Below are 11,888 nucleotides of genomic sequence, written 5' to 3'. Positions count from 1 at the left end.
TGAAAATTACCCGTTATAAGTTGACCCTCTCAACAAGTCTTATATGTGAGTCTTACCAATCAACGGTTATGATTGTATGAGCAGGCCGACGGCAACCGTAGAAATTTATACTTTTTAAACAAATTTTTGTTTCGAAGAAGAAATTTTATGTTGCTATAAAACACGTTTCTTTACTTAGAAACTCGTCTAGAGAGTGCCAATAGCTCCCGGGGAACAGAATGGTTATCATTCGCGCCCCTCCTTTCTAAGGTGAAAAGTTTCTATATATTAGACTTATTATAATCCCTTTTTGCCAAAGTGGCACTTTGAAATGATTTTAATTGATTAAGCTGTTGAAATGATTTCAATTGATTAAGTTTCCATATCAATAGCGCTTGCCCATCAGTCTTCGGTTTATTTTCCAAACTCAAATTTGCTTCAGTGCAACATTCCCGATATCCAATTATCTCGTACATCAAATTGGGGATGGACACTGGAGAGCAGCAATGCCGAGTCAAGCTGCAGAAGCCAAACTCTCCTCTGAATTAGGAAATCTCTGAACAAGAAAGAAAGCAAATTTCCAACAAGAAAGGAGACCACTTTGGATTTAACAAGAATGGAACCCGCAGAATGTCACTTATTTTCTTTTTGTTAGATATTTTGCACAGTTACTATAGTGAGATCAAGGAAAATCTGAGAAGAACTGTGTATACAATGAAGAAGCATTATCGTGGATATTACTTTAAGATTTCCCATCGGCCACGGTTGATTGATTTTTTCCTTCCAATTCGGTGTCAATACCGACAAAAGTAATTTTATGGCTAAGATTTCTTTGGAACCATCGTAACAATAATGGTCAAGACCCCGTGTGCATCAGGAGCCTTACTGTAACTTTCGGAGAGCCAATGCCGAGGACTATAGGGGTCTAAACGTCTCTCTCTATTGACACAGAATATGGTCCGTTATTTCCGGCATCCATTCAGGCAAAACTGCTGCAACAAACTTTCAAGAGTCAAATTATCTCTTAATGTGCCATTGGTGGCATACAATCACGTGAACATCTCTGGCAAGAGAATGCGGTAACTATAGACACCGCCTTCTCTTGGGACCTAATTGCATAATCTGTGACATATTTAGACCATAGGTGCAGATGAAAGTAGGGGTTTGGATCATCAAAAATTAGTTATATTGTGTAGCCGTTAGGGAGGACGTAGATGAAGTCAGTGTATCATAGACATGGAGAAAGCAACAACATACAGGAAACACACTCAGAGAGTTCTAGAATATATCTCGAGTTTGAGTCCGGTAATAAAATTCGATCCGAATAAAAAATGCGGGAAAAAAATGCAGGAACCAGAAACAATGCCATCCAAACAATTTATTCTGAACAGGCCGCAAAAAGGGAACACCATGCCTTCTGAACACATACTGGTCATTTGCTATAAATCTCGGACCTTGGATGATAATCGGCGGCTCTTGGAAATTTTCTGATCTGGAGCTGCGCCATCGTTATTAAGGAATATTCACCCTTGAAAATTCAATCTCTGACTAAATTCTCGTAAATTTGTACCAAAAGCCAAAGTCAAAAAATTCACAATCATGAGGATAATCTAGGGAAAAGAAGTAAAAAATTTGTAGATAAAATTGACATTTCTCTGCTATGATATAGGATTAGTGCTTGCTTAGATTACAATAATGAAGAATAAGTTCACAAAAAAAAAAAAGGCAAACAAGAAAGAAACATTTCAATGTAATTAGTGCGGAAGAATCGGAGATAAAATTTGTTTGGAAGGGATGCAGGTAAATTTTTCTTTTCGTAAAATTGAGAAAAAAAAAGGGAAAAAAGGTAAGAAATTGTTATGGCTAATGCGAAAACCGTAATAAAATTAAAACTGAGAAGACAAATGAGATATGGTAAATTGGTATATTGATGAGCATAATGAAATATTTGTATTGTGAAATTAATGAGAGAGATAACATAAATAAAGGTAGTTTTATGGATTAACCAGTTAAAAGAAGAAACAATAAATGAGAGAGAGAGAGAGGGGCGTTTGGGTAAGTTAATAAGAAAAAAGGAGTGTATTAACCAAAATATGGGTGGAAATAGCGCCGCCCTAGATTTAATTATCCATTTCCTTTCACTTATTATTTAATAAATATCAAATATAACTATATACGAATTATAATTGTTCTAAAATATCTTTCTAACAATAATAGGTACAAATATCAAATTGAGGTGCCCATTCTATGAACAACTCTTAACAACTTACCCTCTAACTCAACCCCTCTAGGGCCTAGTATTTTCATCAATTGCAATGGCTTCTTTATCTCTTCATATTACAAAATGAAATGGAAACACAGGTGGGAGGCAGCCCCCCCTCCCACCTGTATTTTTTTAGTTTCTTTTTTAATTTTTAGAAAACACAAAAAGAGAAAGCGGAAAAAAAGAAAAAAAAATGACGAAAATACCCCTAACCAATCGGTGAGAGGCTCTTTTTTTAGACCCATATGGCCATTTCATGCCATTCTTCGAAATAAGGTTCACTTTATACTTTTATTTGAGAAAATAAGAGCATTTAGAGCCCTTAGTTGAAACTTTCTCGAAAATCTCTTTGTCTTAGGAAAAAAATAAAAAAAAATAAAACAAGACTTGTTTGAGAGTCAAGAGGGAAGAGAATAGATCCTTCTGTTTATTGGGATTCACTGGTCAAAACCTATTTTTCCCCAGCTAATTCAATAAAACCAATCTTTTTTTAAACCCAAATTAATATCTTTACACTGATCAATAACTTTCCACGAGAACAGATATAAAATTCAAAGAATTCCGCTTCCTACGCCATCATAAAAATGAATTCATAAAATATTTTTCTAGTAATGACAACTTTATCATATTCCCATGAGGGCCAATCATCGTGGCATGATCAGCCGAATGGTGTCTTTCCTAAAACGAGCCTTCATTGCTCGAAACAGAGATGCCCCCACTTTGTTTCCTTAAACGACCACATTATTGTCGAAAGCATAATCTCCCTCACTTCCCTCTTTTGCTCCTACCAAGTTAGTGCCATTGCCACCAAACCCTTCTCCGGTTTCGAACGCATTATAAAAAAGATCTTCTCATTTCTTCTTCAAATCACAAATTAGTCTCTCTTCTTGTCGCTTCCCACCACAATGACAATCCCAATCTTGTTCTCTCTGCTCTCCGTCCTCCTCACCCTCCATCCAAGCTCGGGAGACACGCTCCCTCAGGACGTATTCATCCTCGCCGGCCAGAGCAACATGGCAGGGCGGGGCGGCGTCGAGCACGGCAAGTGGGACCACTGGGTGCCGCCACAGTGCAGGCCCGACCCGTCCATACTCCGGCTCAGCGCCCAGCTCGCCTGGTCTGAGGCCGCGGAGCCGCTCCACGCGGACATCGACGTGAATCACTTCTGCGGGGTCGGCCCCGGGATGTGTTTCGCGAAGGGGGTCAAATCCAAAGACCCCAAGCTCGGGGTGGTGGGGCTCGTGCCCTGCGCCGTGGGCGGGACCAAGATCGCGCAGTGGGCCCGCGGGACCCCCTTGTACAACCAGATGGTGAGTCGAGCCAAGGCGGCCATAAAGAGCGGGGGAACCATAAGGGCGATGCTTTGGTATCAGGGGGAGAGCGATACGGTGGCTCAGGCGGACGCCCAGGCGTACAAGAGCAACATGGAGAAGCTCATCGGGGACATTCGCACCGATCTTAACAACCCTTCTCTTCTCATAATTCAGGTAAAATTAATTAGAGCTTTTTCATCGTATCTATATCATCGTAATGATCAATGATCATGTTTCCACATTGGTTCTTTCAATTTTTACGTTTTTGACGTGATTACATTCTCTTCTATGGAACGCCGCACGTATCTTTGGCTACTCAAGTATGGTATAGCTTCGTCGTAAAAAAACAAAAAACAAAAAACAAATGAGTATGGTGTGGCGTCTTTTTGCTGATAATGAACCAGAACCAAAAGCAAGGTGTTACTTATGTCATAGAAGAATGTTTCGTCTTCCTAGGATGTGGAGAGATCAATGCTTTGCTTTTAAATTTTAGTGATTATGGTTTTTCGGAGGCATTGTATGTGCAAAAACAATTTTGTAAGTGACGTGATCGATGGAATATGCAAGAACTGTTCGAGAACTTCTAACTTTTGTTCGGATCCAACATATAAAAATCGAAAAACCTTTGTGTCTAGTGGCATGAGCCTAGGTAAGGCATTCATATGAAATTGTATGATAATTTAGAATTCTAGTTTGAAATTTGAATTATCTCACCACCGGTTATTACGGCAAGAAGAAAGAGAGGTTCGGCCTTTCGTTGTTAGTACTCCTAAACAACAGCCACTATCCAAATTCCCAAGAAGCTGCCAACGTCCAAAAGGGTCGGTCTCAGGACCTCGGAACTAAGCCCACACGATTCACACAACCCTGACAGAAGCTTTGAATTGCACTCAATTAGCTTCCCATTGTCTCAATGAGGTAGGAGCAATGGACAGAATTCTTAAATAGCAGAGCACTACGATTCAAGCTCTTAACATAAGCTACATGTCTCGAGATCTTGTTAGAACAGCCAATTGCTCCACAATTGCCCTGACGATACAAGTGCTTATTTGACGCATAAGAAGGTTGAATTCGATTGATTTATCGACATGTCAATGATTTTGCTGGCAACACGAACAACATTTCCTAGCGTCGTTGCCCTAGAACTTAATAGTATATGTTTGGTTTTCGATTTCAGGTGGCCCTTGCATCAGGAGAAGGCAAATTTGTGGACACGGTCAGGAGCGCTCAGCTGGGCATAAAACTGCCCAATGTGAAGTGCGTGGACGCAAAGGGCTTGGACCTCAAGACGGATCATCTTCACCTCACCACCACCAGTCAGGCTCGCCTCGGTTCCCTGTTGGCCGATGCCTTTCATACTTCCCAGTGAATGGTTTCTCCTTCAAAATCAACTCTTCTTCGGAATTTGTAGCTTTTTCTGACAGTAATAAAAAAAAAAAGATAGTAATTTCAAGATGGTATATAAATCTCTAGCTTGCTATCATTTTACAAAAAGAAATAGATGGAAAATGACCAAATTTTGGTTACATGTGATAAACTTATGTCAATGAGAGTGGTCATTCATAAATATAATTATTGATAACTTGAAGAGAATCGACAACTCGCCAATGAAGTCATCAACAACACACAAATTGAAGTTATCGACAATAGCCTTGAAGTTGATTGACAAAATCTTCGATATGGACAGCAAGCAATCTACAAGGGAAAAAGCGCTAGTTGGTTATTTTGCCACTATTTTAGGATTAGTGTAACTTCTTGTAGCTACTAAGAAGTTAATTCTTTTTGAATAACCATTTGTAACCTATGTTTGAAATCTCCCTTTGTAACCTCGTTGACAAATGTCGATTGTATACTTTAAATAGCCATATCGTACTCTTCAAAGATCATCCCCGTGCACAAACAAACAAATCTATTATCTTGTAGTTGCCTTTCCTTTTCTTCACCGTATTTTAAATGTTCAAACTTGTGTTGTCAATTAAATTCCAGCATACTTCTTAACTATAACTTCTAGATCCACGTCGTCGATTAAATTCCGGCTTGGATCTTTATCTATTAAATTCCAGTGTTGCATTTTTGCTTTTTCTAGTTCAATTTGTGTATATACGGTTATATTTGAAGTAAAATTATCGTTATTTCTTGTTTGCCCTGTGATACTTTCTGTTCGGAATTGCTACAACCCGTCTCTTTTAATAAAATCGAAGAACAACTTTCGATGAGAAATATTTTGTCGCGGGATCAATCCCCGACGAACAATGAGATTCAAAACAAACGGCGCAAACCATTTCCCATTTGTAAATGGGTGAGGCCTTGCCAACATAATGGGCCTCGGTAGGGACACGAGGCCCAGTAAGGCCGTAATTGAACATGTGCAATTGTTGTACCCCCACTTCGCATGAGACACACTGCTATGCTGTGCACATCAAATCCATACGATCCAAATCTCGAAGTCGGTGTATGTTTAGTCCATTTTCTTGTAGAGACGATTCATGGGCCCGGGTTTATTGACTTAGAATCGATATTTACAACGTCGAGGAAAAGATCGAGCTAGGTCGGATTCATTCGATGTTTGGATATTCAGATGCCAGTCGAAACGGGTGTCCTTCGGAAGGACCTAGCAATGTTCCCTCGATTCCGATTTTGTTATTAAGAGATAAGTCATCGCTTGCGCGCTAGTACCATCGCTTAACCTTGGATCTACAATTTAGAGAGCATGAGTCAAACATGCTTTGCGGTGGGCTCTAAAAAAAAAGAATACAATGCTTAAATCACCAAGAACTAGACCTATCAAAATTGAGTCATAAATTCTAATAAAAAAAAGGGGTCATAAATCCGTGTTTTAACCCGTCTATAATGAGATGAGTTATTTTATGGCTAGTTATATTTAATAAATGAGTTTAAATGTTATATGAGTGTTAAATGTGTTCTAAATAAGTCGTACATAGATTTAGAATTACTTAAACCCAATCTACATCTCTCGTCTTTACTCGATCTCGCGCTCACTCACTTCACACTCTCATTACAATTTGAATGTGAGTTTTCCTAGATTTGATTAAACATTGAAGCATTTTAGAAATATGCGTCGGATCGGGTATGGATCACTAGATTTGCATTGTAATAAATAGCTCATAAATATATTAAACGGAGTTTATTTCGGCCGACTCGACCCACTCATTTGATGGGTCTATCAAGAACCAACTTCAAATGATGTGGACAGATTGCGTCACCGAAACGCGACCGAGTGCTTCTGTTCTATTCATTTCGACGCCCTGGAAACGAATCTCAAGAATTAAAAAAGAAAACTAAAACTCTTCCATGATCAAGGACGTCCGTGTGAAAAAAACAAAAAGAAAGAGCCCATCTCTCACAAACCGGCCAAGTCGCCATAAAAAGCCTCTGCAGGCAAAATGCCAGAATTTTCACTGGCGGTACATGCGGTTCTCCATAGCACAATTACATGAATTGCTGTTGGGATCGTCTTTGGCCTCTTGCAATTATTTTAGCAGGACCACCTATAATATTACCATCGCATGGCAAGCAAACCAAACTGCAACTGCGAGTCGAAACCTTCCCTCCTCCGCCTGCAACACATATTCATAACGCTCTCGCTTCTGCATCTGCAATAATTGCTGCAAAGAAAGGAAAAAAAAAGGAGAGGAATTGCGCATTTGGCATTTACCTGAGATGCGGATTGTTGCAGGGTTTTCAGAGAGGGGTGAGCCCAAAGCCCAGCGAGAGCCCCACCATCGGATGCTGTCGCTGATCCAAGGAGGCGACATCTCCTCCGAGGTGGTCCATTGTCCGAACGGAGAATCTGACAAATCTCATCTCGATCGTAGTTATGATTGTTTCTTTGGATCGAATGCAGAGAGTGGGTCGTGTAGTTTCACCATTATAGAACTCACGCATGGAGTGTGCCCCCCCACCCTCCCCCCTGGCAAGTCCGATTGGACCGAATCGGGTTCCAAAAACCAGACATTACACCTGTATCCCAGCACAGGGGACCTCCTCCATCGATTTCGTACCGTATCATAACTCGCAAGCGTTCTAACTTGTCATTTTCCCTCGTTTTCTATGCTCGGATCGGAATCACACCTCCCTCTATTTGGGTCTAAACTAGAAGAAACGGGACTTTGATTTGGGTTCGTCCGCCCTTTTCCCTAGAAAATAGTAGTTGGATAATGAAATGTAACCGGTTCGCCAGGTTACTCCTTTCACATGCACTGACTTGATCTGACAACTTAAAAGGGAATCGGACCATCTTAGTCTGACAAAGGCGTACCATAACTTCAACCTTCGTTTAATTTATCCAAGAGAGAGAGAGAGAGAGAGAGAGAGGGAGGGACTACCTTCGAACCTTCATATGTCGTAATGCCTTTAGTTAGGCCACAACAATAAGTTGGGAAGGGTTTACTAACCATGGGGAGGTCCCGTAGTTAAAATTTCATTTTCTTGGTCTTTAGGTAATTTTGTTAAGTCAGCATTTTAACATCATCCTTGGACATGATAGCACCTTAAAGAGGAAATACTTCCTTAGCAGATCTGTCAATGACGGCACAATCTCAATCGTAAATTCACATTCATCACCGCGTGTTTTACATAAAATACTCATTGATTGGAAGGTCGTGTGGTAATAAATAATTGACAAAACTGTCGGGCTGTCGGATTAGCGGTTTCCAATCTTAAAAGAGCTTTTTGATGTGTGGGGTAATTATGGTTCCACACTGATAGTTTTAAAAAATATATATATTCCACACATTAACTTGAGCAACAGAGATGGGGAGAGGATGGCCATAATCCTCAAATCAAGAGATGACCGGAGTCGATGTAAAATTTTCTTTTACATTGACGGTGCAATGCATGCTATAAATTACTGTAAACTGTACCATCTTTTCAAACTCTTCAAGAACCTACCTTTTACACCATTGACTTGAGAGAAGAAGAGTGAGACGGGAGATAGGTATAATCCTCAAATCAAGGCACGACGGGGAGCTGGTGTAAAATTTTCTTTACAACAACTGTGTAATGCATGCTATAATTATTACAAACCATGCCATCTTTGTAAAACTCTGCAAAGGCGGATGCTCTATTTTTTTTTTTTTAACCATAACCTATTCTTGTCACATTTGTACGAGTTTGTGGTACGTTTTGTAGTAAATAAGGGATATTTTTGTCACATTGGTAGAAATTTAGGGGTTTTGCTGATTAAAAGGATAACATGCATACATAATCCACTAAATTTACTCTCTCTCTCTCTCTCTCTCTCTCTCTCTCGATAATGGGAAAGTATAGAAGTGCCATAACTTGTGTCCATAACTTTCAAACGTTCACTCGACCGATGACTTGAGTACCATGTTGCCGCGCCTTATCACGAAAAGTTCACTATAGCACTCAAGTGAACGATTTTTGAAAATTATGGCATTTAAGTGAACGTTTTGAAAGTTATGGCACTCAAATGAACGCCATACACAAATTATGGTACTTCTAGTATATTTTCCCACCGATGATGAGATGTTGCGCCTTATCACGAAATCTTCACTTTCGCTTTTTACGTTGAAATGCGCTACCAAAAACGAAAAGCAAAGAGCACAAAGCAGCACGCAACAAAGACAACTCAATGGAAAGTTGAAAAAGAGATTTTCATCCGTTTTCACCGCTGCAATTTTTTATTCATTACGTAAGTTCGCTCACAATTAATTTTTTAAATCACGTGGCTGCCTTTATGAGGCGATTTAGGTTTTGCTTTCTTTTTATGGGCTATTTCCTTTCGCTTTTCCTTTTACCTCCGGTGCTTGACGACGGTATAAGGCGTGCATGATAACACTTATAGAGTAAAATTTATGCTCCATAAATGCTTTCAGAGTAGAAATCCGTTTGGTAATACAACTTTTGGAGCAGAAATTTGTTTGATTACACAACTTCGTTTTTCTACATTTATAGCATTTTTTTTACTTCAAAAGTAGTTTTGGAGCCACTTGAAAAAATTTAAAAAAAAAAATGTACTTCTCTCAAGAAGTAGAAAAATCAACTTCTGACCGAAGTTAATTTCTAGAACAGAAGAATCACCATGTGTGCCCCAAAGTTTCCAGTGAAATTCCATCAATTCAAAATGATGAGATCAAAAACGTAAAATATTCCTCCAAACAAGTTAAAAGAAGTTATTAAACGTGTTTTTGGGATTCGAAGTTCTACGTTCTTGGTTGCAATCTAATTCCGATTGCTCCGTGAGGATTGGATTCGATTGACGCCAAAACAAAGTAGCCAAGTGATGACTATTTAAGGGCAAGTCTCCCCTTATGTATGAGGCCACGGGCTATAGGATTGATGTCTTGGGCGTTCAGTAATCAATTGGCTGAGAGAAGAAATGAACTACCTAGAGATTTTGCAAAGTAAAATAGAGATTTGAAAGTTTCGAGAGATAGAAGTGCAATTTTTCCTTTCCCCTCATTACACTTTCCAAATAGAAAAAACAAAAAAAAAATCGAATATCATTGAAAGCGCCAAAGGCGTGGGTCAATAGTCGATCTCAAAGACATGGAGCTGAACGAGGTAAAAGTAAAAAGCAGTGACAATAAGACAGACACTAATGAAGCAAAATATCTTTAACACCATTTATAGTTCATTCAAGACATGTATGGTAACCATTCTGATCCGAAAAAGTGATTCTAATTAAAATAATTTTTTTATTATATTCTTAGGATGAGTCTTAGAGATCAGAAAGCGTTTGGTAATTGCTCAAAATTTTTGTTATTGGAACAAAAACGTATTTGATAACTACACAAAATTTCTGCTCTCGGAACAATTGCTCTTTCTAATTTTTATCATTTAAGTCAAATAATTATGTATTTACTTTGTGAAATTTCGTCATACATTTCAAATTAATAGATTAATTCATATTGGTTCTTTCATATAACATTTTGCATATGAAATGTAAAAATAAATATCAAGAATCATCACTAGTTATTTTCGCCATTTATTATGGGGTTTCATCGAACTCTTTTAAGTGAATGAACAACCGACACAAGCGACACCCTCATTTCTACAACGAAAATGCCCCGCACCGTCCCGCATTTGTGTTAGTTTTTTGTTCTAGGAAATCAAATCTCATTCTTAATTCATTGAAAACTTAAAAATGAGAGTTTGATAAGTGTTAGCGATGGTTATTTTTGTCTTTTCCTGAAAATTTCTAAAACTAAATTAAGTCTAAAGTATATAAACCCAGGTAAATCACAACCAATGAAATCAAATGCGCAATCAAGGGATCATGACATTGATAAATCACATCATAAAACTATAATGAAGCCCTAAGGACTTAGAGAAATGTAGTTTGAGTTTGATTACAAAGGTGTTTATGATTTTTTTTTTAAAAAGAACAAAATCTATGAAATCTAAAGAATCTAGGCCTAAATTTATGAAAATGAGGTCAACCTAGCCTAATCTAAGTTTCTTCTATTTTTAGGGATTTTTCTGAAATTTCTATGATTTTTTAAGAAATTTTCAAAATTTTTTAATTTTTCAAATTCTTAAATTTTTATCTTATATATTTTCCTTTGACAATGAGACCCCGTTCTATTTTAAGTCGAGGGAAAATTTGACTGGAGAACTAAAAAGAAAAAGTGAGAGATGTAGGGTTTCATTCTATTTTGTGATTTTCAATAGTGATTTTTTTTTTTCGTAACCAACTTTTTTTTTTTGTTCTTATTTTTGTTCCAAAACTATTTCTGGAAACAAAATCAAAATCAAAATTATTTAGGTTACCAAATAGGATTCTCATCTTTTTTTTTTTTGTTTTAGAAAATAGAATTTAAGAACCAAAATGGTTGTCATATAGGCCCTCAGCGTCCGCTACTATCACTACCAAGTGCCGTCGACGAAGGAGAGTACTAGCGTGACAATATTGTCACTCCCACTGAGTAAGGGTGGCCACTCATTTTAGTTGTAGCCCGGCACATAAAAGTAAAAAAAAAATTGTGGCAATTTTTTGTGTGGCTTACATAACACGATCACACTGTCATGGACAAAATTTCAAATAAGATTTTGAAATACCCTTAATTTCTAAAATAAGGGCTCGAATTGCCCTCATTATTTCAAAGAAAGGCCCGGTCGAAGGACATTTTTATCGTTTATTTTTTTTGTAATGTTTTCCTTTTTCCTTTTGCTATTTTTTCCTTCTCTTTTTTTTTGTTTTCCTTTTCCTTTTGTTTTTCTTTTTTCTCTCCCCTCCCTCGGCCATTACCGGCCTCAAGCTACGATCGGCGTCGGGCAAGGATAACCCTCACCCGATGCCAGCGAGGATCTCACTCGCCTAATGCCCGGCCAAGGTCACCCTTGCCGGC

At 38.3% G+C, this 11,888-nt stretch overlaps 1 protein-coding gene across 1 annotated transcript; it reads left to right on the top strand.

Moving 5' to 3' along the window:
- The first annotated feature begins 3,255 nt into the window (after window positions 1-3,255).
- LOC115746275 (probable carbohydrate esterase At4g34215) lies at window positions 3,256-8,790 on the top strand. Its single transcript, XM_030681980.2, has 3 exons — window positions 3,256-3,729; window positions 4,733-4,901; window positions 8,771-8,790. Exons 1-3 carry the CDS (start codon window positions 3,256-3,258, stop codon window positions 8,788-8,790), a joined length of 663 nt encoding a protein of 220 aa, XP_030537840.2.
- Window positions 8,791-11,888: the final 3,098 nt, after the last annotated feature.

Source organism: Rhodamnia argentea, chromosome 2 (genome assembly GCF_020921035.1).
Source record: "Rhodamnia argentea isolate NSW1041297 chromosome 2, ASM2092103v1, whole genome shotgun sequence".
Classification (NCBI taxonomy): domain Eukaryota; kingdom Viridiplantae; phylum Streptophyta; class Magnoliopsida; order Myrtales; family Myrtaceae; genus Rhodamnia; species Rhodamnia argentea.
The sequence above is the reverse complement of the archived record's forward strand: the minus strand, read 5'-3'. Positions and strand labels throughout refer to the sequence as shown.